The sequence below is a fragment of the Ornithodoros turicata genome, chromosome 10, assembly GCF_037126465.1.
Source record: "Ornithodoros turicata isolate Travis chromosome 10, ASM3712646v1, whole genome shotgun sequence".
Taxonomy (NCBI): domain Eukaryota; kingdom Metazoa; phylum Arthropoda; class Arachnida; order Ixodida; family Argasidae; genus Ornithodoros; species Ornithodoros turicata.
Genome location: NC_088210.1, coordinates 11,609,738 through 11,636,416, shown reverse-complemented (window position 1 = coordinate 11,636,416; position 26,679 = coordinate 11,609,738). Strand labels below are relative to the sequence as shown.

General features: G+C 47.0%; 2 protein-coding genes across 8 annotated transcripts in view; one reads left to right on the top strand and one right to left on the bottom strand.

Annotated features, from left to right (window-relative positions):
- Window positions 1-12,082, top strand: part of LOC135370334 (ATP-dependent RNA helicase DHX8-like) — a 164,378-nt gene extending 152,296 nt beyond the window's left edge. For both annotated transcript variants that reach the window (XM_064604055.1, XM_064604054.1), the window contains exons 11-15: window positions 411-491; window positions 1,153-1,281; window positions 4,345-4,541; window positions 6,387-6,581; window positions 10,659-12,082. In XM_064604055.1, coding sequence (XP_064460125.1) covers window positions 411-491; window positions 1,153-1,281; window positions 4,345-4,541; window positions 6,387-6,581; window positions 10,659-10,851 — 795 coding nt within the window. In that variant the 3' untranslated portion in view covers window positions 10,852-12,082. The remainder of the gene's footprint in view (window positions 1-410; window positions 492-1,152; window positions 1,282-4,344; window positions 4,542-6,386; window positions 6,582-10,658) is intronic.
- Window positions 12,083-18,629: 6,547 nt separating this feature from the next.
- Window positions 18,630-26,679, bottom strand: part of LOC135370325 (uncharacterized) — a 161,614-nt gene continuing 153,564 nt past the window's right edge. For all 6 annotated transcript variants that reach the window (XM_064604045.1, XM_064604044.1, XM_064604043.1 and 3 more), the window contains 2 exons: window positions 24,024-24,134; window positions 18,630-22,430 (listed from right to left, as the gene is read on the bottom strand). In XM_064604045.1, the coding sequence (XP_064460115.1) occupies window positions 22,271-22,430; window positions 24,024-24,134 (271 nt within the window). In that variant the 3' untranslated portion in view covers window positions 18,630-22,270. The remainder of the gene's footprint in view (window positions 22,431-24,023; window positions 24,135-26,679) is intronic.

Below are 26,679 nucleotides of genomic sequence, written 5' to 3'. Positions count from 1 at the left end.
TTTCAGTTCGACACCCTGGACCAAGAACGTAAGTAAGAACGAAATGTCGTTGACCACGTGATTCTGGTTGGCACAGGTGTTTTCTTAAGATTCCAAGACACGTTTTATGTTCTTCATTTTGGACAAGATGCTACTATGGGATAATACACTTTACTGTGCTTAGACCTCAGAATTAGACCTCAGAAGAGATATACGAGAGCTTGCGCATGCTGATGCGTGCGACCATTTTATCGAGAGCAGCTCTCTCTCCCTCTCTCTCTTTTCTTGTTGTATAGTTTTCTGGATTTTTCTTTTCGAGTTTCTTGCACCTTTCAGTTGCACGCGTGGCTATGGGACCGTTACTAAAGTGTTTTCACCATCTGTTAGAGTTTCCGCTGTCCCTTTTTATCTTTGTGTTTCACTGCATGTAGTCCCTGCGGAGAGGGATCAGAAGCCTTCAGCTCCTTCAAGCAGTCAGCGACGGGGAGATCCTGACTGAGCTGGGAAAGGAGGTAACACTGTTCTTCTTACCCAGAGTTTAAGGGGTGTGCGAATATCCCAGGTTTTCGAATCTGAATCGAAGGTCCATTATTCGGTTTTCTGAATATTAAAGCGTCCTCTGAATACGAACGACATGATACGAGACGTACGAGACGTACCCATACAAGAATACGAGACGTTCCCATGCCAGCAAAGAAGCTGAAGGACATTAATGGCAAAGCTGATTCAGGGCATCTGCTTGTTTCACAAGTGACCCCGTCGATGTTTAGAAACAGTTAGAGACCTCATCTGTGTAGCATGTCACTGCATGGCATGAAATTTTGAAAGCAAGATGGTTGCCTCAGTAAGTGTATGCTCAGCTGAAAAGTAAAATTAATTAATTAAAAAATTAAAATTAAAAATTAAAGAGTGGGGGCTTCCCACTGAAGAATTGCAAGCCTCTCTTGTGACAGTTAATGTCACAAAATTATACTAAATCCATGTCCTACGCATTGCAAACTTTTAACAAAAAAGGCACATATTGTAAAAGTTGTGCTGATATTGAATTCAGTATGTGGCATTCCCCCCCCCAAAAAAAAAATCGATTTGATATTTGATTCGACTTCAGACATTCGAATGTGCACAGGTTCCTTTTTTTTGTTACGCTGTTGCTAATTTTGTGTTCCATGCTAGATGTCACTGTACCCAGTGGATCCACCACATGCAAGGATGCTCATTAAGTCCCTGGAACTTGGCTGCAGCGAGGAGATCCTTACAATATGTGCCATGCTGTCTGCCCAACACATATTTTCTTGTCCAAAGGCAAGACCTGTCTCTAAGTGTTATAGTTGAATTGAACGGCATTGAATAGCATTTGTTCCATATGTCACGCAGTGAAACCAAATGGCATTACATGCAAATGGCACTCGCCCACCGAACATGCTTGTGAAGCTCATTCGCTCTTTCCTCTTGCACCAGCTTCGTTCCCTCGCCATCCACAGCAACACCGAATATCCTCTGGATGAACGAATTACGTCCCAGCGGATTCGTACGTCCAGGGGATATTCTGAGGATATCCATCGGACGTACGCATTCGTTGGGGCATTATTCGTACATCCAGGGAATATTCGCTTTTGTGGGGGATGTTGCCAAGTGTGGTCCAAAATGGGCCCCTTTCTTGTCTGGTCTGGCTTGCGATAGTCGGCCAACCGAGCATCGTCCAAGATGCAACAATTCTGTGAAATAATCTGACATTTTGCTAGTTTCGAGAAAAAAATTCCTCTATATGGCTTCATATGTTTTGCCCTGGTGTCTCTCTCCGTCACCGACAGCAGCATTATTTGTGAATGCCATTCTTTTTCATCGTGTTGATCGATGCAGTACGAACAAATGACACTCAGTGCGAATATCGTTCACTGAGAATGTCATCCCATTTGCTGAGTGATAGGGATGTAGCCATGCCGTAGGCGAGGGTCTGCGGAGCACATTCGCAGTCATTTACTTTGAGGTTGCATTAATGCTAACCCAATTAAAAAAACAACAGAATTTTCTCGGATAAATAGAAAATCCCCCCCCCCCGAGAAATTGACTGCGCCCTTCATTATACCAGTTCAGTCAGTTGAGAAATTAAACATAAAATTACTGCTGAGCCTTAGAAGGTCGTCGAAGGATCCTCGAATTTTTGTTCCAAAATTCAGTGGGGACCATGTATCAGTGTAGGAACAGATCTTTTTTAGTCTTGTGCAGTAACTACTCAGGTAGAACTTTGAACTGGTATGCCAAGTGGACCCACTTGAGAAACAAAATGGTCCTAAATGGACCATTGGTTAAAGTTTTTTTGTTTTTTTTCTAGCTAAATATAATTAGAAGTAGTCTTGCAGAGTACGGAAATCAGAAACATTGCGAGACGTTCACTCGAGTTTGAAACCGGAGCTTTAAATGGCCACATCACACTGAGCACCATCAGTACCAGAACGTGTTTTGAAATTACACTGCGATTTTTAGCTAAGCTAGCTTATCTTAGTTAGTAAGAGCCTTGGACTGGTAATCCAGAAGATGTGGGTTCGAGTCCTACAAGCTGGCTAGCATTTTCAGTGACTTCCTTCTGTCATCATTAATTTCTTAGGCACCTGAGGCTTTGTATGCATTTGTCCTTCCTCAGTGTTTCAGCCTCAGAACATCAATCGCCATCATTGTTCAACAGATGCCGCCCGCGTTGATCATGTCGTATCAATGTGTGTATGGGTGAGAAAACATGTAACAGTGAAAGGGGGGTTGAGTGTGAGAGAGGTTGGCTTTGTCCCTTCATATGATGCACCCTTTGGGTTCGCTAGGGAGGTATGTTAGATTAGCTCAGTTGGTAAGATCCCTGGACCGGTAATCCAAAAGATGCGGGTTCGAGTCCTACAGCTGGCTAACCTTTTCAGTGACTTTCTTCTTTCATCATGAATCTCTGTCTCGTATGCTGTCTCATCCTACAACCTCTGTGGGATTCCAGCTCATATTATACTATCTGGGTTATCGCTTTCTCTGGAACGAAAGAGATCAGAACATAACACTCAGATATACCACATTAAAGGAGTACAGAGGGCCATCAAAAAAATTTTCAGATTAAGACATCTGATGAAAGTGTGTGTGTCATTATACCGATAGCGCGAAAGGTATTGATGTGTGCAATTTGTTTCCCAGAAAAAAACTCACATAAACACAGCTCCGCGCCTTCACCCTTAACTCGCCACTCCAGCTATAACGAGGATGAGGAGGTATGATGGCACGTCACCGATGACGGCATAAGGAGACTCGTTCTGGTTCGCTGGTCAGTGGGGGTCAGCGCATTGTCCCTTTGCCGCTGTAAACCTGTTTTGCCAGTTTTCCCGGAGAATTGGGGATGGAAGGAGCGGCCGAAGCATTACCGAGCAAGGAGAAAGGCTTTATCAGAACCCCGAACAGCCGAGTAGCAGACCACAGCGGAGTAGCAGACAACATTTCTCTAGGCCAATCAGCGAGCGTTCTCCTTACAGCGTCAGCGCGAGGTTCCAGGCAGATCACAGGCTGGTACTGCTCTTCACCACTGTTGCGCACGGTCGCTTTTTGCGGCATATTTTAAATTCAATTTCTGCAATAATTATGACTCTGTGGTGTAAATTACTTCGCATGGTGCATCTTACTGGCAAACTTCACAGTTTTATAGGAAGAAAACTGGGTGTTAAAAATGACTTCTGTGCTACTTTAAAGGGACTATGAAATTTCCCGAACCCCCATACTTTTTTTCGACGGAAACTGTTCTTCCCGCAGAGAAACTAATATGCCACAAATTTTTCCGGACGAAATCGCTCCACTCTGCGAGGAGCGCGCGCTGGAAATGTCTCTTCCGCGTTCCTCCTCTCCCGCGCATATTTCCCTGCCGATGGTGTAACTGTACGGACCGCTCTTCGGTTCCCCGTTACGTCACCGGTGTTGCACAATGGCAAGTAATGCCGCGAGCTCGCGCTGTGGCTGCCGCCACTGCCGAAATCTGCCGATCGCGCGAAAGCTGCTGTCGTGGAGATTTCCACTCCCGATGAACGCATACGCGCGATCCTACGGCGCATGCTCCTGGCGGGATTCCTCGGCTCGGCAACACGTCACGATGACGTGTTGCTGAGCCGGCCGTGGTCGCGTCAAGTTACCCGTTGTGTCTCCGCTCGGCAGCTCGTCACGGCGCGGCGCCAGCTGTCCTCCCTTCGCCGCTTCGTTTAAATTCGCTCCCGAGTAATCCGCTCGCGCGACAAAAGTAAAATTTCGGTTCTAGACTCAGAAAAATGTCTTCTTTCGAACGAAACCAAGAAAAAAATCGTTTCATAGTCCCTTTAAAGCAGCCTAGTACATCTTTGCTACTATTTCCAGGGGAAACGCATCCAAGCACGCGAGAAGCACAAACAGTTTCAAGTTCCTGGCAGCGACCACCTGACTCTGCTCAAAGTGTACCACAAGTGGATAGAAATGCAAATGTGCAAACACTGGTGCTACGAGAACTTCATCCAGTATCGTCGTTTGCGGGAAGCATTGTCTGTGAGGAAGCAGCTGCATTCAGTGTTAGAAAGGTATAGCTTATCGGTTGCTTACGGACTGACTTACCTACGCATGAGGTATAAAATATAACTGTCAACGAAATGAAAAAAAAAAGGCTTTTTGTAGCCATATATTGAGACACGTTATACAGAGATCTCTTTCAAGTTAAACAAAGGGCATGTGATACGTGCTGGCGTCCTCATTCAACATGCCCAGTGAGCAAGTATATACAGTGTGCCCCAGATAACTGCGAACATATTTTTAAAAAATATATATGACACTTCTTCCAAGATGAACTCAATTACAATATAGCATATGCTGAAGGGCACTCCCTAGGAGGGCATTAGCAAAGTCCAAAGGCAATGTCAACGGCAACATTTCATAAGCTTCGATAAAACGGCGTTCGACCAAACGGGCCCTTCCGTAACTACTTTCAAAAAGAAAAAAAAAAGAACGAAACACACACAGTACAATTATTTTCTAGCGGAACTACTTACAAAAAGAAAAAGAAATACACTGCACAGTTATTTCGAATGATTTATTTCTGTGCGAGGAGTAGAACAAGCAGCAACATTTCTTACCCTTTTTACATACTGCCGTAACTACATGTACTTACAGAAACCAAACACACACACACACAGTACAACTATTTTCTCCCGTAACTACTTACAAAAAGAAAGAGAAGGACACACACACAGTACAATTATTTTAAATTATTTATTTCAGTACGAGTAGTAGAACAAAAGCAGCAACATTTCTTTCCTTTTTCATGAGCTGAGGCAATGTTCACGCATAAGAGCGGAGCGAAACGTCGAACTGGCCAAAAATTTGGTAATGACACATCCATAAAGCACAATCGTCAAAACTGGGCAGTATGGTTCACTGTTGCCGCGTCATCAGAACTTAGGTTAACGCGACCACACGTGCCCTTACCGAGCGCCAATGTTGCAAGTAGGGTTGCCACCAGGCCCAGGAGTCCCAGCGCCCACCATCGTACTCAGTGGGTCATGTTGGTGTCCGTCTCTCGCCCTTTTGACCTCGCAACCCCAACATCTGGTTTATTCAAGCGGAGACCCAGTTCGAACTGGCCGGTATATCTTGCCAGCTGACGATGTATCGGCACATCGTCGCCGCGCTGCCGCCCGACATCGCCATGGAAGTTTCCGATGTCCTCCAGTCTCCTCCCGCACGAGACTCGTTCACAAGGCTCAAATCAGCTATTATTGAGCGCACCACCATGTCCGAGCTTGTTGTTAAACCACAGTGTTCTACCCGGGAAGTAAGAACCGCTGCCATTGAAATGAAGCTGAACCATTCTGCACCCACAGGGAATAAGATGCAAAGCGTTCGAATAGACCTGTACCAGAGAAACGTCATGATGACGGTGGTAGACAGACGGAAACCGCAGCAAATAGGAAGATGAGATTTTTTTTTTTTTTACAAACAGCGAGAGATATATTGTTGGACATAAACGAAAACAATTTAAGCGTGTTGCACTCCTACGCAGGCTACTCAAGGTCTATAACTCAACTGCTCTCGTGCGCTGCCCCTATGTGTATGCTATATTGTGTCTGAAGTAACTTGGAAGTAGCTCGTTCTTTTTCTTAAGTAACTGAGTAATTGTGAGTTACATTTCAGGCTGAAGAACTTCGTCATTAACTTAGTTACATTTTTCACATGGTAACTTAACTGGTTATAACAAGTTCTTTTTCACGGGTAACTTCTCGATCTATGGTTTCTCGGGTAGAGGTCTGTTTCAGGCTCAGTGCATGGAGCACGGTTAGAGGTGCTTCCTTTACTAGAGAAATGATTTTTAGCACTTCAATTGTTCCTTGATGGCTGTGCCGACGATAACCTATTGGTGGGCATTTCTGCAGACGAAATTTGAACATTTTGTCCTGCCACGAAGATACAGACAAGGTTCTGCAGGCACTGTGTTATGGCTTCTGCCAGAACATTGCAGTAAGGAACCCAGTGGTCTGGCTTCACCATTCTCCGGATCAAATGACAGTCGTCGACCTTCATAAGGTTTTCCTCCATCCTTCAAGCGTCGTTCCCAAGGACTCAGAATGGTAAGTGTCAGGTCTCTTGAGGCAAATACCGCTAACTAGTATACTGAAACTAGTTTCACTTGTGAGCTGTATGTACAGTCGGCTTTCAAAAATCTCTGGACGAAGTGCGATGGTGTCAGAAGCTGTGGCTTATTGCTGAAGGGGGGTGAGTACGAGTTCGTTGTGGGCTGTCTTCACAGGGAACTGTGTCGACCGTTAGCCTTACTGCATATGGGTAAACTCCCCAGGAAAACATTAGGACGGCCCCACCTTCCAGTCACCTCCCAGCCTCAGGGTGCTGCGTTCACACGGGCTGGCTTTCTCCAGCAACTCCAATTAAAAACCAATTTCGTGTCTGCTTATTAGATGACAGCGCTATACGTACCGTATTTTGCTAATAAATGAACGTTTGTACAGATATCTGCCTGTAGTTTTCTATGAAAGAAATGTGTACAGGATCTGTTCTTAATCAAACTGTTTCTGAAATTTCATCTTCACTGAGGATAGACTTCCTCTCTGTATGGATCACACGCCAGTGTTCCTCGTTGTGATTGGCTATAGAACAAGACCATCTTCCTGGAGTTTTTCGGTCGGTGACCGATTCGGGGTAACTTGAGTTGGTTGCGATGGGTGGTGGTCGCCAGGTCTGACAAACTCCAAGTTGGTAAAGAGCTGGCTGTGTGAGCATAGCCTCAGTGTGGACTGAGATCACCTTGGGGGCCATGGTAGCTAGTTATGCTGTCTGGGTTGCAGAAATTAACTTGGCAGTCGGGATAAGAGAGACAGTCTTTTGCTGTCCTGTCTGCGCCATCAGCTGTAAGTGGGGAGTGACTTTTTCGGGCTAAATACCTTTCCCAGATTCGGAGGGTAACAATCGGGCGCTATTTTTAAATCTGTAAATTCGGGAGAAATCGGGTGATAATTGTGCCTTCGGGTGTTATAAAGTGTTTTTGTTTCTCCTCTTGTCTATTAAGTCCTTTCCTAACCTCTCTTTTTTTTTTTTTTTTTTGCGGGACCGTGATCTGCCAGCGGTAATCCCCGAAGGCATAGACAGTGTTGACACACATGGGTGGGTTGTTGGGAACGTAAGTGACCCGTCCTTACATGTGTTACACGTGGCGACCTTTGTTAGTCTTCAGCGGAAACGTCACTTGAGGATTTCATTAGTGACTGGAATTTGGGGAGAAATCGGGTTTAACCCGAATTGGTCGGAGGTCAGTTTGGGGGAATAACCGGGCGGAATTGGGTTTAACCCAAAAAAGTCACTCCCTAGGTATAAGTAAACTCGAGAACTTTTGGGGAAAATTTTCTTTTCTTGGATTCTTTTGCTGAGTTTCCTTTCTTTGTCCTACTGGGGCACCTTTCTCGTCGACAAGAATGTCCTGCCATCGGCGTAGCCAGGTGGGCTAAAGCAACCCCACCAATACCGGCTGTTTCAGCTTCCGCAAACGGGTGCACCAATCGACGAACTTTCATTTTTGCAAGTACCTGTCTGATACCACATACAAGCTGCGCACCGTGTGAATGGATGGAAGGCGGTCATTATTTAAATAAAAATTTAAATGAGCTTTCGTAAAAAAAACAAATTCTAAAGCAGGGCGCTGTCGGCATTAAAATGGGTACAACCCCTTTTGGGACCTTCAGTGGACACCTTTTAGAGAAAAATCTGCAACCGAAGCTTCACTGCATACAAATGACTTATGCAGAAACCTTCTAGGAGCGGTAAAGCAAAATCCTTCTAGAGCATTTTATTACCAGTGTCATCTGCATATCCGGTTATCCATTCTCCAGATATATTATAACAAAATATAAAGGTATGTAACGCGCTGCTTGAGGGAAGTATTTTGCGCCTCCCTTTGGCACCATATCGTGGGCTAGAGCAGGGATTAAAAGGGAGTCGGGCCGTTGGTAGGAGTCACAAAAAGAGGCTCGGCCTGTCAATCACAGTTTCGCGCCGCTGATTGGTTTGTTTTTTTTACCAAGGGGTCGCCATGATACCCTACTGCCACCCAAAATGGCGACGAAAACAAACAGTGAAGCAGGGATTTTGTGACCGAAAATTTTCACATACTACTCTGACCTTACTCTGCAAACGTACATCCTCATATATGTTTCTCGGAAATCGATATCATACCGAAAATAATACGTTTTGTCGCCGGTGTCAGGCCAAGTGAACATGGCAGTCGCGGTGATCACAACGAAATCATAACGAAAATGGCACTGTGCTGTACAATCTTATATTTAATTACTGTATTTCACCCATATTTCAAGACTCCGTTGGTCAGAAAGCTGTAAAAGTGGGTGGAGCTTCAGGTATGGGCATGTCCTAATACGAGGGGCGTTCAAGTCAAACCGGGACTTTCTGTCTCCTGAGTGTACAAATGGCTCCCGCTACTTCTTTTTCATCGTTGTCACATGCGACGGGCCACCCGCGTTCACCACGTAGTAGTCTAAAGTTTGTGCACAACAGAAGACACGTGCTAGACAAGGTGGCCGACGACGAGGTGAGCGCGCACATCGAACAGCGAATTGTCATGAAGTTTCTCGTGAATGAAGGCGTAAAGTCATCTGAAATTCACAGAAGACTTCAGGCTCAGTATGGCCACGATACACTTAGCCGCAGCAAAGCGTTTGAGTGGTGCAAACGGTTCCGAGACGGTCGTACATCAGTGCAGGACGATCCCGGCCGGGGTGGCTCAGAGCCCAGTGTCAGAGTTCCTGAGAACATCCAACTTGTGGAGCGCCTGATCCTCAAGGACCGACGGATAACATGTCTCGAACTGGCTCGAAAGACGGACCTTTCTATGGGAACGTTGAACACTATCTTTTATGAACACCTCCAGTTACGGAAAGCCGGGCCTCATCACCAAAGGAGTCCTCCTCCTACAGGACAATGCACGCCAGCATACCGCACATCTCACGACACGCACCTTACAGGAACTTGGCTGGGAGTTGCTGCCACATCCCCCTTACAGTCTAGACCTCGGCCTCAGCGATTTCCATCTCTTTGGGCCACTGAAGGCGTTCCTTGGGGGCCGCCACTTCAGCTCCGACGACGACGTCACGAATGCGGTCCGATCATGGCTGCTACGCGTCGGTAAGGACGCTGCTGGCATCCAAGCCCTCGTGAAACGCTGGGACAACTGCATTGGAGCAGCTGGAGATTACGTTGAAAAATAAAACTAATTTCTCGCCTCTAAGTTCATTTTACTTTTGCGAAAAATGAAAAGTCCCGGTTTGACTTGAACGCCCCTCGTATACGGCTCTGGGCTAACGGTGAGAAAAGAACCGCTCCGCCACACAGCAGCGTCATTCGAACACCCTATTCTAGATGGTGGCGATGGGCATTTCGGTGTAGGGCATCATACAAGCCTTTGCACGACGCCCCCGCTTCGCGATGTAGTGCCGTCTCTCCCCCTCCCCCCCAGTCCCCACTTGGCGCCGCCGCACTACATTCTCGCGCACGGAGCGATTCTTGCGTGGGGGTGCGGACAAGTGTATGACTTACGTTGTCATTGACTATAATCCGCTACGCTTCACGAAAACGACCAGCTGGATTTACTATCATGCAAGCACAGGGCGCCTATACCAACTTGGAAAACCGGGAAAACAGAGAATTGTCTGGGAATTCTGATGTGACTGGGAAAACGTCAGGGGATTGTCAGGGAATTTGGCCAAAAAGCAGCTCAAGTCAGGTAAAATCGCAGACAAGTGCCGTGATGATGCGCAGCGAATTGTGAGCGCCGACCGGTGGTTGAGCGGCGATGCCGCAGCAATTTTACCGCAAGCAGCAGCTCGCCAGTACGACAAGCTCTGATGAGGCAAAAAAGTTTAGTAGCCTCACTAGTACTTCGTAAATTGCCTGTTTTATGAGGGATCTGTATCAAAATGTAGGAGCAGGCACCAAGTTCCCGTTTGTTTTGGTCAGGGAATTCACTTGAAATAGTCAATGGAAAAGTCAGGGAATTTGAAGGCTGCAATTCCGTAGGCACCCTGAACCAGGTCATGTTGTGACCAGTGGCAAAGTCAATGCAAAAAGTAAATGTTTGCCAGGTTCACGCTGTCCCACATTCTAAAACAGCCTTTTCTCATTTCCAGGGTTGTTTACGACAGACTACTAGAGACAAAAAGACCCTTCATAAGATGCGTCAGCAAGGTGGACCCGTCCTGGATCCCCCGAAATATATTGGATCTTCAAGTTCGCAATTTCGCTGCTTTGTTGTCCGCGATGAACCAAGACCTTGAGAGGGAAAGTCAGCATGACGAACCTGTCCAGTCCCACGCAACATGAAATGTTGTCGGAGGCAAACGCGGCTCTGAGTCAGACTTCTGCCCGTTGCTCGAAATTACAGTAATTGATTACCATTACAGTTACTTCTACGGAACAAGTAATTGATTACCGTTACCAACTGTTCGACTCAAAATGTAATGAAGTAACGAGCAGAAAGGTAACGCGTTAAGGCCCGTTCCGACATATAGTGATTTACTATACGTATAGCGCTACAAAATAGCTCAATATTTTCCTCCTCGCATTGCTCCAAACAGCTAAAAATTAGCACTTGTCGGAGTTGAGCTCGTGTCAACTTTTTCAGCGCTAATATTAGCACTACATTCGTGTTGGCCAACGGTGAGGTCCCACAGTGATGACGTCGCGGAAGTCGTGGAGTTGTTTCACTTCCGAATTTCACGGAACGGCGACTGCATTGGAGCCGGCGAGTCTGTCATCCAAAATACCTGGTAATTTTTCGTTGAGTCAGTTGACTGGACTGGTTCGTCCGCATGCTGTCGAACTCCGAAGATGCCATGATGGGGAAGGCCGGAAACGACCACCGAACCCTTGCTAAATTAGAGAGCTAGCACAGCTATGCAAGTGTGAACCATCCGATAACTGTTAGCGCTGTTTCTGCATGCTATTTTGTAGCGCTATAGTAGCGGGATGCTCTATGTCGGAACAGGCCTTTACTCCGGTCGTTACTCTGCATTCACGCAAATTATATCCGTCTTTGTGTTCCTCAGAAAAAGAAACAAAAAAAAAAAAAACACAGAAGGTGCAACGCCGGAACAGCTGAAATAACAAGAAAGAAGAATTAAAAAAAGAGAGAGAAATGCGCACAAGGACAAGGAGATCTGCACGTCTACTGCATTTTGTGGCAGTGGAACACGTTGACCCGATTGTGAAAGAACATTGTGTGGAACTTCCCCATGACTCCCATTTACTTCCCCATTGACTTGGGGCAGAATATCTGAAAGATAGGCTAATCTCTGCCGGAAAAGTACTCAATCAATTACTAAGTAACTGATTACTAAAAAAGGTAACTGATTACTCGAAAAATTACTTTGACAGTAAAGTAACTGATTACACAAAAAGTACCCAAAGAAGTAACTGATTACAAGTAACACGTTACGCACAAGCCTGCTTTGAGTCCGACGGCAACGACGAGACCACGGCGAGCTGTAACCTACACGACGACTCGCAAATGTCTCATATTCTTTTTATTTTTAATAAAAATATCGCAGTATAATGTGAGGTGCATTATGACATGTTTTCACATCTGAACCCGTGCTGAATTTATTCAATGCCCGGCAACTGGCTGAATGTGGTATTTTAATAATAGCTAGATTTTGAAGAGCTTACCGGCTTAAAAAAAAGACCTGAGACAAGATATAATGGGCAATAGCACAATGGACACGGTATAAAGGAATAATTCCAATGTGACATTGCAATGAGTGGAAGCAGTGCTGTAATAAGTAACATCAAGGTGCCGTTATTATTATTTTGACTGATAACTTTCCTGGATAACGATTCATGCATAACTGATTGTAGAGAACGGTTTTCGACAAACACGCCCTACAGACATAGCCTTATACTTAAGGAACGTTCCGACGAATAGCAATTTGCTATATAGAGCTAGAAAATAGCCCTATATTTTCCTCCTGGCGGTGCTGCAAACCGCTTGCCGGAGAGCAAGCGGTTTGGACTTGCTTCATCAGCGACTTCTCCGCTGAGCGCTGGAGCGAGTCTCCCCGCTGTCAACGTTCCCCCCTACCAAGCTCACGTTTCAGTCAAGTTCACATCGACATCGTCGGCCCTTTGCCTCCTTCGTGCACCTGTCACCTACCCGTCCACCCCTCTTGCACTCGACTATCAGTACATTGTGCTGCGTGGGCAGCGCTTCAGTCGAGGAGCATCATTAACGCTGACAAATGCGAGTTCAGTGTTCGTGTTCAGTGACAAGTGCGAGTTCGGTGTTTCCTTTCTGGAGCACGACCTACTTAATAAGAGAGCGACCAGGTCACTTTCCCAAATCCCTATGGAGCGGCTGTCCGCGGAACCTCCTCGCAATTTCCTCCTCTCACAGGTGAAACGCCCGCTTGGCGCGCTGCCCACATTCCCTAAAACAGGGCGACTCTGCATTGGGACATGTAACGAGATGGTGTTCGTATTGACTCGTGTACATCTTTTCGACGTCCATATTGATTTGTAGTGTACAACATCGACTCCTGTGCTCGTTTTGTCGGGGTATACTTTACATGGACGCCGTTTATTTTGTTTTCTCGTGCGATGACACATTGGTACACAGTACAAGGTACTTCATTTGATACCACGCCGTCCTTGAAAAGCAAGTTCCCCCATACCTGGGAGAACTTGGGAGGTACCCGGGTTCGAATCCCGGAGCTGGATGTGCAGTGTGGATTTTTTCGTGGGCTTTCATCAGACACTTTTATACATATCTCCGCACAATTCCCATGAAGTTGCCCCAGGACGCGTTTTCCTCCAGGGCTTTAGTCGTGACATCTGTGAGGCAGACAACAGTGAGCCCTTTCACCACCCCCATATCGCTGTCCAATGAACTCATTGGCGATCCAGCAGTGGAGACAATCATGCTCTGGCACGTGGAAGTACGCGCAGGGACTGAAGCCGGGGCCAAACCGAAGACGACTTGGAACCCAAATTTCTTCCATATCCACATCTGCAATCCACCATTCGCAACTAACCAAAGCCGCAACCTGAACCGAATTATGTGATTTCGGTTACCGGTTGATAAGAATATGCTCACGCGTGAACGCGATCAGCTTTGGATGCGATATATATTTCTTTACAACTCTGATTAGTGGCGTTGAACGTGCTTCTGTGACATCCACGCAGCCAGCAGATACATCCTAGAGAAAACCGAAAAAGTACCGGTTCATCTGTTTGGTTACTGGTAGCCACAAGCATTAAAACGGCGAGCCTCCCACCTGTAACCGCTTTCAGAGTTCTGACACTGAACCGTAACCAAACCGATGACCGCTTCGGTTCCAGTTAATAAGGCCCGGTTTCACCATCACCAATTAGCATTTGAACCGAGAACAACGGTCCCTTAACTTGAATTTAACGCTTAACTATGCTACACTAAAGGAAGTTACTGTCACTGGAATATTCATCAGATCACGCAACGCTGGATCTTAGTCCAAAGTTAACCACTGTTGGTAAAAAAGGGCCATAGGTTAAGAGCAGTTCCTGCTGCTCTTCCTGTGGCGATACGGTCCTGTATGCCGTTATTTAAATTTAAGATTAATTTAAAGTTGGTGCCACCACGCACTGAATAAGTGCGTCTGTATGTACACACTCGGTATCTCCAAAGTGAATTGTTGTAGGAAATCTATTCTACATGCTCAAAAAGAAAAGGAAGAAATGTTAGTAATATGTTAAGGGGCAAAGTAAAAGTGACCGCAGCTGAATTGCAAGGTTTTGGAGAAATATCTCAGATGGATGACAGCACGTACTTTTTCGCTTCACGCGAGGAGGCATCTTGCCTTGCAAAAAGGCACTACGGAATAAACCATGCTCATGTGAACTGAGGTCTTCGCGGCGGTTTGGTGCGTAAAGATTACGATATGTTTGGCAAGAAAAAAAAAAAAAGAAGGCACAAATATCTGACGCAGATGCGAAGAAGTCCGTAGAAAGCTACCGCATAAGCACTACAATCCCCATTGAAGTAGGGAATGTCGGCAGCGCCACCAATGCTCCTGCGGCAAACATGTGAAACAAAAAAGCCGGCGCTGGAAGGGGGGTCAAATGAACTGGTCGTTCTCTTATTAAGTAGGTCGTGTTCTGGAGTTCCTCGGGCCGGACGCGCAAGGCATTACCCCACTTACCAGCAAAGTCGAAACAACCCAAAACTTTCCTCGACCAGCCTCCATGTGTGCGCTCCATATGTACGCAAGAAGCCCTGCCGCGCGCTTCTTGGGCATGGTCAACCTCTACAGACGTGTTATTCCGCATTGCGCGGCAATCCTACGACCGCTCGAATCACTCCTCATGTCAACGAGACCCGTATCCAATTCCCTAGCTTGGTCCCCAGAAGCACTTCAGGTCTTTCACGAAGCGAAGCAGACCCCTGTTGACGCAACCACGTTAATTCACCCTATGAACAGTGCCCCAACCTTGCTAATGGTAGACGCATCCAACCATCCCATGGGCGCGGTATCACAACAGCGGGTCGACAACGAGTGGAAACCCATTGCCTTTTTCTCCAAGAAGTTCTCACACACAGAAGAAAAATACAGCGCATTTGGCCGTGAACTCCTCGCAGCATTCACGGCCGCCAGGCACTTCCGGTATTATCTCGAAGATAAGTCCTTCATCCTTTTCACAGACCATAAGCCTTTGATCCACGCCTATTGTTCAGGCAGTCCCCGACACTCCCCCAGGGGGGTCTGGCACCTCGTTTATTTGGCGGAGTTACACGCCAGGCTCGAGCATATCAAAGGTGTGCCGACAAAGTGACTGCCGACGCCCTCAGCCGAATTTCCACTTTAGAGCACGTCCCAATCAACCTCGCAAACATTGCCCGCTACCAGCAATCCGATCCCGAGCTGCAGCACCTCCTGTCCAACCACTCTTCTCCAACACTGCAGCAAATCGGCTTCCCCGGAGTACAGGACCTCGTCTATTCGACGCATCCACAGGCTCGGAGCGGCCTTCTTCTTTCTTTTCCTTTTTTTCAGCGGATTCCGCCGATCAATTTTTTTGGTACTCCATCATCTCGCCTACCCTGGAATCAAGGCCACGCAGCGCCTCATTGCAGCGCGTTATGTTTCGCCGTTCATGAATACCGATACTATTCGCAAATGGACAAGATATTACATCCCCTTTTAGCGCGCCAAGCCACACAGACATACCATCTCCCCGCTGTCAACGTTCCCCCCTACTAAGCTCACGTTTCAGTCAAGTTCACATCTACGCCGTCGGCCCTTTGCCTCCTTCGTGCAACCACCGGTTCATCCTAACCTGTATCGATAGGTTCACCAGATGGCCCGAAGTCGTTCCAATGCCCGATTCTACGGCAGAAACTTTCGCGCGCACATTATATAGTCTCTAGGTGAGTCTCTCGTTTCTGTGTTCCCTCTCGCCTCATCACGGACTGCAGCAGACAGCTCGAATCCCGGCTCTTCCATGCGCTGACGCAGCTGCTCGGTACGAACCGCTGCCGAACCACGGGATATCATCCGTGAATTCCAACGGGATCGTTGAGCGTTTCCGTCGTCACAATAATGGCACACAAGAACACATCCAGATGGCACGATCTTCTCCCGCTAACACTCCTGGGGCTCCGGGCGGCTTGGAAGGAGGACTTGGTGATGTACAACGGCAGAGCTCGTTTACGGCACCAACTGGCCATTAGGAGGAGCCTAACTTGGAGCGCGTCATGCGACGTCACGCACGGCTAAGCGACCACACTCGCCGTGCTCTATTGATGTCCAGTCGTCAGGCGGTCGCCGACGCCATACTGCTGCTGGTCGTTGTTTACAGTGCCAGGGTCATGCCAGGGTAGACACGTGCGTACATCGTCCTTCAAAAGCCCTTCATCCTTGAACTCTCTCTGTTTGCCAACAAAGCCCCACTTATCACAGGCGGCAGTGGGTCACAATCCGGTTATCCCTGTAGATTACATTCAGTGCGACAACAAAGCTGTCGACCAGCTGGCGGACAGCATCAAAATGGCGCGCACCAGATGGCTGATAAGCGGATTCCGCTTGGATTCAGGCTTTATGCGCGGCGCAACGACGACTCCGACGTGAAAATAGGCTTCACCCATGAGGCGACAAAAGATCTGAGAATGGCAAAACTCAGAGCCGTTTACAGAGAGAGTTTGGCCATTAGGAGGAGCCTAACTTGAACCGCGTTATTGCAACGTCACGGCTGAACGACCTTCCTCGCCGCGCTCTATTGTTGTCCAGTCGTCAACCGCCATGTTGATGCAAAGCGTTGGTCACGATGCAAGGGGGAAGACACGTGCATACGTCCGTCGAGACCCGTTCGTTCTTGAATCCTTTCAGTTTGAAAACAAAGCATCCATTCCATAGGCGCCTGTGGGTCATAAGCAGGCGACCCTGATATATTACACTGAGCGCAGCAAAGGTACATGTCGTCTAGCCGGTGAAGTGCATCAAGATGGCGCCTACCTGCTGGCTGACCAGCGGATTTCGCTTGGATTCAGGCTTCTTAGGTGGTGCAACACCGATTCTGACGTCAAAACAGGATCCGCCCGTGAAGCGGCAAAAGATGTCCAAACTCTCTCTATATACGGCTCCGTTTCTCCGTAGGATGTAGTCATCCTTTGTAGAAGCGAATGCGGCAGAGCCGCCATATTGACTCCCACGCTTCCCATGCATGAATGCTGTGTACCGATTTCACAGACTTGTGAAATCTCCCTTGCTATGTAATGCGTCGTTAAGCGTATAGCTACACATTTGTGAGCGAATTGCGAGATGCGCGCGGGCGTCAAGATGGCGGAATTCGTAGCAGACGACGCGGTTGCCTTCACCGCAGTTTTGCAAGCAAGTGCTCTCGTGGTTCTGAATGCTTGGCAATGCGGGCGATGCAGGAGGATGTACTCTATAGTGTAGATCTTCAAGATCGCCCCAGTGGTGGCATCTTGGAGAGGCGCATGCGCATGACCTTGAAGCGCTCTGGAGGGTTATCTCCGTCTTCACTAGATGGCGCACTATGGGGACGACAGAAGTGGGGACCAGTGGGAAGACCGTACGAACGGCGCGCGCTCGTCGGTCCCACTCCGGACCGGTTTTGGTCCTTTGTGCTACCCGTGTGGACTTGTTCTGACGCGCTTCGAGCGTGGTTCGCTAGAGAGCCGCTAGGATACGACGCGTATGCGAAAAAGGTTCATTAATGCGGCACATTGACGATGTGTGTGTTTCGTGGGATCCGGAAAGCAAACGTCAGATCAGCTTTTGCAAGATGGCGTAGAATACGTTAGTTGTCCATAGGCGGGAAGCCCAGGGTGTGCCACTAGACTTCCAAGCAGAGAGTCGAACCGAACCCGGAACCAGAAACCGTTATTGACCGTTTTTCGCCGAACCGGAACAGAACCGAACCTACTGGAGCCATCTTAGAGCAGAACCGTTAAAAAAAAATCTGTAAAACTTCGACGAAACTATCAAATGTTCTCTGTTACATTAAAAACTAGTTTGCAAGCAACAAATTGTTAATCTACGCCGTCAACATGAACTGCCTGTGTGTTTTTTTAATGCATACTTTCCATACTTACTAACCTCCTTCCTTTCCTGGCCCTGCTGTGCACTGTAGAGATGGTGATGACGATTCGTTGCCGATGAATCACGTGTCAAGCTACTAGACTAACGACCATGTCATAGGTACCCCTTCCCAGGGCCGGATTTGAAAGCGGTGGCGCTGCTCATCGGCCCAGTTATTGCTTCCTCAGTTTCTGCAATACTTTATGCTTCAGCTTGCCTTAGTATTTTCGTACAAGCGCTGAATGCCCCACAGGCGATGCTTCTTTCTAAAGTTGATTATTATCATCATTCTACACGTTTTCATCGGAGCTGTCGCTGTCGTCTGCTACGATACTCGTACGTCCGCTCCTGCGCGTTCAAAGTTCAAATTTCCATCGTCCAATCATGATGCAGATCGCGCGGGCTGATGAGTAGCGCCCCTAGCGGATCGTGCGGACGGGCGCCTCATAGGGGTTGCCGATTATGACATGGTCGTTATAATCTACTAGGTCGTGGTCAAGACTTGTATTTGAGGAAGTAGATAAAACTGAGTACACTCTGGGCACCATTTTTTTATACAAATTATGTACATGACTGTGAACAAGGCTTGCGGCGCACCAGTCGGCGATGGCACAGGATACAAACCGCAACATGCACGAAGGCATACTTGAGTATAGTGCAGGATTTTTTTGAATGTCATCCATGTCACTGCTGTCCAAAGGCACCAACGAATCTTCACACGTCCAGAAAAATCAGGTGCAAGTGGTGCTCGCACGCTTCTGCGGCATAAATGTCCGAAAAACGTCCCACACTGAACGCTATCGCGCACAAAAGGTTCTGCAGTCCACCCCAGGATCGACGCAGCAGTTTGCCTTCAATATCTCAACATTGCATTATAACGTTCCAATGCACTGTTCCATTCACTATTTTATATTCCAGCTTTATACCTGAACACAGCACTTCTCTTTGCAGGAAGGACAACGTTACCGCAATCGTTTTATGTATCTCGACACTTGGAAACGCAAGTTGCCATAAAATGAGATTCATTAAACTTTAAAACTGAAATAATATTCTGGGACAGCACTAAGCACGGCACCTCTGACGTAGTAGTACGCACTGGAAGTGTCACATGCCGCTTTGCTGTGTGCCGGGCACTTTTGGCGGGTACGGTTAGCAGGCTGCTTTGTAAAACACTGTACAGACGTAAAAATTTACAGTGACTGATTTTACGTACCTGCGTAAAGACTGCGCGAGTGTCCAGGCCTGGCTCGTCAGACGCTATTTATAACTACGGGGTGAATTTAGCAATGGTTACACAGTTCGATCGAGTTATGAAAATACAAGATAAAGTCTGTGGCGCATTCGAACTTTGCAGACTGATAGTCATTTGCATGGCGTTTTATCGATATTTTTTTTTTCAAATGCTCTTACTTTGTAAAAAAAAAAAAAAAAAAAATTCGAAGCAAAGGAAATTCCCACCCCATGCAGTTCCTGTGGCCTGCCATACCGCTCGAAAACCGCAATTTTTCCCTTTGTCTGCTTCACGTTCACATGACCACATATAGGTGGCACTGCCTGCTGACGAAGCAGAACCAAATCTTATGGAACAACCAACAGCCAGATGGAGGGTTCCGAGACAGCGCCACCTACACGTGGGAATGTGAGCGTGAAGATAACAGAAGAAAAACATGGCGGTTTGCGCGCGGCATAGGCCATAGTAAATGCATGGGGTGGAAATTTGCTTTGCTTCTAACTTTTTTTTTTTTTTTTTTCTACCACAGCTCACGACAGAGAACCTTAGCTATTGCGAGTTGCCGTAATCGTGCGCCCTCATCTTGTAGTCTTCCGGGCTGATAGTATTCGCGCCGATTGATACTTGACATTTTCGGAAGTCTTTTTCTCGCACGTGGCATTGTTTGTTAAAGGGACGGTCACATACGTAACTATATTTCTAAGCAATAGTGTCATTTTATTCCTCGCGGATCGCTGACTGACCACAGTATCGGAAATACCACGGGAAATAATGGAATACATAAACAAGAGCAGACGCCGGATGTTGAGCATAAGCTGGAATTCCCTCTCTGGGAAAAACGAGAAACATGGCACTCGCTAAGAACCAATCGGAACACGGCCTTGAGAAAAGCAATCCCGCGGGCGTCTGGACGGCGCCTTTCCTCCTCTAAGCGCCGCGCTCTCACTCCTCCTATTAGAGAGTGACGTCACGCCGCTGGAGCCTCTGCGGCCGCGGAAGCAGCGCTGATTGTTAGCGGTGGTGGTGGTGGTGGTGGTGGTGGTGGTAGGGTTTATACCACATGTCGCTGAAAGCACAATAGCTAAGAAAGAAATGAAGCTATCGTTATGAAAATTTGCATGTTCATTAAGGAGGCCCTTAGGCTCCATCTGGACATATTTTGTGGGCACCAGCTCGCTCACACTGCCATCTGCCAGCGCTCAAATTTGGAGCTCTGTGTCAAAATATGATGTACTTTTTCTCAACAACGATAAGGAATATTTTGAGGATACTTTGCAGTTTTTTTTTTCGATGTTTAATTGCCACGGTACGCGGTGTTCAGCGTTTGGAGCGCGCGCGCTCAGCTTCGCCGACGCGCACGCTTCTTTCTCCGAAGTGCGCTCTATATTTTCATTTTCCGAAATTGAAAATTCGATTTTTTTGGACGATTTACTCGACCGTGCCCCCTTCAAAAAATTCACTTTTCGGACGAAAAAATTAGCCGGGTAGACAGTCGGCCATATGCCGAACATGGTTGGTATCGGTTTCATTATAATTTCGCAGAAGGGTTTCCGGATGAGACCGTCCCTTTAAATTGAGTACACAAAAGCCTTGAACGCTGAACTGAGCCAGCAGGTGTCGCTGCGCTCTCTTTCCTATATCGTCATTTGCACTTTGTCATTGTTTTGAACGATGTATATATTTTATATACCGTGCCCTGACTATTCGTGCAACTACTCCCTGTTGTTGTTTGACGTAAACCGATCGGGAAATAATTGAGGATCAAAGCTGCTCGATCGCATCGTTAAAAATTACACTATATTCGGGTTTAACTTACAGTGGGACTCCGCAACAAAATCACCACAAAGATTGTGACAGAGCAGTAACCCTTGGTGTGTCAGGAACATACATACGAAATATCGCGTTCCGAAAAGTGCGCAGATTTTATTCGAACGAATTATTGCGAAGTGAGCGCTTCGCCTCTGTGAAACAAGAGGGCGCTGAAAGCAACACTGCTGACGTCATCCAGCATGGAAGAATGCAAGCTTCGTAGCAGACGACAATGCTGGGTGACGTCACAGTATCTTCCTCCGGGCGAACCGCTGTACGCTTTGCATTTTGCTTTCGGTTTGGTATTGTCATCATTTACGAATTAATTACTCGCACAAAATGAATGCGAACGTTGTATTCGATATCAAGGGAGAGGTCCGTGTTCGGTATGATGCTCACCTATTCTTTTTTTTTTTTTTCAAATCCTTGCGAAGTCTCCCTTTAAGAAGGAAAAGAAATCTAGTCCATCAAGTAAACATACGGCGTTAGAGATAAGGAGACGCAATTGCCAGCAAGGAGATATACTGTAGCGCCATCATCAACAGAGGAGCGCACTTTTTCCCGCAGCGCGTAGTGTCATGCGACCAATCCTAACAGCCAATACGGAATCAGAGTGAGTTTATGGTGGATATTACATTATTGTGTACAGGGGGGAGCGTGACCTCTCTGTATCCAGTCATCCTATCTGCAGGGCAGTAATAGTTTGAGAGCTGACGGACTAGATTTCTTTTCCTTCTCAAGTTGAACACGACTATAGATAAAAGAAGAATGACAAGTTGAGGACCGAAGCACGTCGCTAAGCATTCTGTGGATTCGCGAAAACGTTCAGCGTGTGTAAGTGTTCAAAAACCTTCTTAAACGTTATGTGTCAACAGAGGCACTTCATGCTGCACTAATGCTGACTTATATTTAAGGTAGAATCTGTCTCACTTTCTAAGAGAGTCCGTGGGCGGATTCACGCAAACTTTGACTTAAAATATTAAAACGTTCATTGCATGGGTAGCGAAACAGATAAATAAAACGGAAAAATGAATAAATACATAAAATGTCCTATGTTTTGGCGAACTGCTTCATGCACGTGTTGTCCCGGCACACTTGGACGACCGAACACAGTGTGACTTCTCGACCGCCGTCAACCCTCTTCACAGCGTTTCATTTCTGCCGGCCTTGTGGACGTCGGTGTCATGGTCGGGCTTTGACGACCATTGTGCACGCGGCTGGTTGTCATGGACTTGTCCCGTCGATCGCTTGACGTTGTGGCACTGGCTCGAATGGTTGCTCCAGTTGCTTTTCTGAAACCGGTACAGGAATGGTAAAAAAAAAGCGATAAGGAACAAAGATGCGGTTGGTCAGTGCCGAACTCGCCAAAGACGACGGCCGGCACCTTGTGCGTCTGAAAGCGAGAGCTTTCGGATTTCTTTAAAGTGCCACTACGGACTAAATCTCGTGTCTTCAGAATCCTACCAAAGTTATGAAATCTTCTCGTGTAACTTGACATTCCTGCAAAATATTTTGGCTCTACGTGACGCGAAAGCTAGAGAAAACAATTTTTTTATTTTTGAGAACTGTGACGTCATGTTTGGCTCCGACGGAGCGCTGGCTCTCATTTGGTAACGTTGTTGCCCTTCGCGTCTACCGGGGGCTCACTTTTTGCACTCCCACGTGACGTATCCTCCGACCGCTCCGACCTTCGAGAAAACACAAGGAGGGAGAAGACATCTCTCCCATTTCCCCCTCTTTCGATCAGCGTCACGTGACTTCTCCATCACGTGACCTTTCCCGGACGCCGGCGTCGTTGCTAGGAGACGAGTGCCATCTCCAGAACATGACATCGCTGCAATTTGTGTGCTTATGATTACGTCACCCGCTCATCGCGTCATCGAAACTTGTGGAGGCTCAGCAGATCTTCAAAAATTGACAGAAATGCACAGCGTTCACAAACAGGGTCGAAATTTCGTGTATAGAATCCTTGAGGCACATTCTTTTCATGGACTAAGTAAAATAAACGCTGTTTTGCGAGTCCGGAGTGGCACTTTAAAACCTCCTGTTACTATTGTACCACTAATACGTGAAAGGGGCTGCGAACTGCGATGTATATGAGAAATCTCATAATTTCATCTCATAAGGTCTCCGAACGCTCGTCACCCGGCCAGTCGCCATGCAGTTTCTTCATGTTTTTTGGGGCCAACGACAATAAATATATAACGACATCAGGTGTGGTCAGTGGGTGCAGGTCTCGAGGACAACAAGCGGCGAAGTAAGATGAGCTCGGTATTTTCTGCCTCGCCGCATGTACGGCAATTGGGCGAATTCGCCTTTCCAGTTTCGCAGAGGCAGGCACAACCGAGCGATAGTCGAAGGAGATGTTATAAATATTCAGCTGCACGCGTTGAGATGCAAAAAGATTAGGTCGGGTCGATCATCGCCAAGAGACGGATCGGAAGAACTGAAACTTAAGTTCCTTCCTGAGCAGCAAAACGTAGCGTTGGTTCGACACGGTCAAACACAGCGTTTGCGCGACAGATAGCGTGTATTCATACGATCGACATGCTCACGGAAGATTCTAGTGGAAGAAAATACATTTAAAAAAAAAACTGCTCAGGGAGTCAAAGTTACGCCCAGTCTTACGTTGAGCATTCACACGGTGCCGGAATGTTGGGAGTGGCGTTACCGGGCACTTAGCAGACGACATCGCCAGCGGCTTTTCCTGTCGTCTGCTACGGAATACCTTGTGGCTGCGTTCCAGGATATTCCCTACGGTTAACAGTGCATGCGAAGACACGGCGGCGAGCGGTTGCGCTCTCGTGACAGCAGCGTTTATCGCATCTTCCTCTGGAGTATTCTGGGGGAATGTCGCTCGTGTGCATACACGGATACTCACTCACCTGGCACTGTTGGCCACAGTACCAGACCGACTGGCAACCGGAACAAAGGTACTGCGCGTACTTCCCGCACAAGGCGCATTTGCTGGGTTCTTCTTTCGCTGGTTGTGTCTTCTGTAATAGGAAGCATATCAAGACCAGAGTTCGAGGTAACTCGTTACTGTAACTAAGTTTTTTTTTTGGTAACTTGTAACTTAACTCGGTACTTTTGCGCGCGGTAACTTTCAGAGGAACTAGTTCCTTTTTCAGGTAACTTTGCCAAAGTAACTTAAGTTAAGTTCCAAGTTACTTTTAACTCGCTTTTCATTCATTTCCACACATTTTCTAGCTTTCTCTCCGGTTCCTTCATGGCATTTTTGCCATAAAACATTATATTCAAATAATGACAGTATTTTATTCAGGAAGTAAGAACCACTGCCATTGAAATGGAGCTGAACCATTGTGCGCTCACAGGGAGTAAGATGCAAAGCGTTCGAATAGAGCTCTACCAGTGAAACGTCATCATGACATTGGTAGACAGACTGAAACCAAAACAAATCGGAAGGAGAGGGCTGGGTTCCACGAACAGGCACTTGTTCGCTGCCTCCCATTGAAAGTAAAGCAAGACCGAGGGTCGAGTCCCTTTACGAGCCATATCGTAATCCCCTCAAGACCGTGGCCTTCGGGCGCGACCTTGTTCGCCACTAGCTTTGAACGTAGTTCAACTCTACCAAATTTGTGGCGCCTACGAACACTATGATGTCATTTGTTTACAAACAGGGAGAGGTCTATTGTTGGACATAAACTGAAAACGATCTAAGCGCTCTTCCGCAGGCAACTCAAGGTCTAACTCAACTGCTCACGCGCGCTGCTCCTGCGTAATACTACTTTGTGTCCGAAGTAACTCGTTCTTTTTTTGTTTTAAGTAACTCAGTAACTGCGAGTTATACCCCTGTCACACGGGCAGTCTTCAATAATCATTGAAACCAATGGTCATTGAAAATGCACGTAGCGCCCCCAAGCCTGTAACGTACCAACCTGTCAGAGAGCAATGGATTCAATGCTCTTTGGGAAGTTGTTACATAACACGCTTAGTGGCGCTACGCGTATGTTCAATGGCCATTGGTTTCAATAATCATTGAAAACTGGCCGCCTGGCAGGGGTATAACATTTCAGGCCGAAGAACTTCGTTATTAACTTAGTTACATTTTGCACACGGTAACTTAACCTGTAACAAGTTCTTCTTGACGGGTAGCTTCTCAATCTATGATCAAGACGACGGATGCACGCACGCAATCTTGCGCGCAAGATATGATAACAATGTTCCTTATCAGCATAGATTTAAAGCTCGCGGGGCGTCCATTCATTCTTAATTCGACGAGCGGTGGTCTACCGCGCACCTGTCCTGAGTTACATGTGTCCGACGTGTAATACCTCACTCCAGTGCAATGGTGACAATAGTCGCCAAGCGCAACGCCCACCGCGAAAGCGACCTCTGTGGAGCCAACGGAACCCTAGTTGACAACTCTGCAGGCAGTAGAAGCTTCACGCCGAACGCCTCAGGCGGTTCATTATACAGAGGACAGCGTAGACCGTGTACTAACGCCAGCCATAAATCCTCATAGAATGTTTTTGTAGAAGAAACAAACTAACGAAAACAAACGTTACAGGCCCGAAGTTTCGCCCGGTGTTATTCCCCCCGGTTAAAGGGGTTGAGAAACCAAATGCAATCCACTAAATGTATGGCATCGTTTCATACGTTGTAGTCCGTATAGCCGACACAAAAAGTCCCACATTCATCACTTGTACTTTTTTTTTCTTTTTTTTTTTCCTATTGGGTTTTTGAAACAGCATTTTTTTTTTTTTTTTTCAAGCCACCGTCGACGGTGGCGCCGAACAACGGTAAGAGACATTGGCAGACGAACAGGAAGTGACGTTATAGGTGTGCGCGATTGCCCGAAGTTCCCGAGGGTCACCGTGCCGAAACTGGTCCTTCGGCCGTCTCCCTCTTTACAACAGCTTACGTCGTCATGGAAACTGAAAACAATGCACTTCGTTTTTCGAACATCAGACGTCATTCCGAAAACGGTCGAGCGATAGCGATGGAGGAGTTCGCTCAAGAGATAAACTGATGTTCTGAGGCTGGAACAACATAGAGGGGACAGATACACACAAAGCCTCAAATTGCCTAAGAAATCAACGATGAAAGATGAAAGTCACTGAAAAGATCCCTACAGCTGGCTAACCTTTTCAGTGACTTTCATCTTTCATCGTTGAGTTCGCTCAGCGCGCGACCCTTGGATTGCAATAGCTTCGTAACGCGGGATCGCAGAGACATAGCGTTTTGATGTGCATGTTCGGTACATATATACGTCAATATGTACCGGGTGATTTATTCAAAAGTTTGGAAATGGCTTCAGAACCCCTTTAAGACACGACCTTGCACGTGACAAACCTGTGACGTCTTACGCATTTTCCGCTGCGGTATTCTGAAGAATGCCGCTCGTGTGATTGCGCGGAGAGAGTGTACCAACTAATATTCAGCAAAAAAAGCAAAAAAAAAAAAAGAAAAGAAGAAACGAAAGAAAGCTAGCGAGAGAGAGAAAACGACGGTGGCTCAGTGGCTAACGGCCATTGCTCTGAGGTGGAAGAAGAAGAAGAGAAAACGAAGTGCTCTATA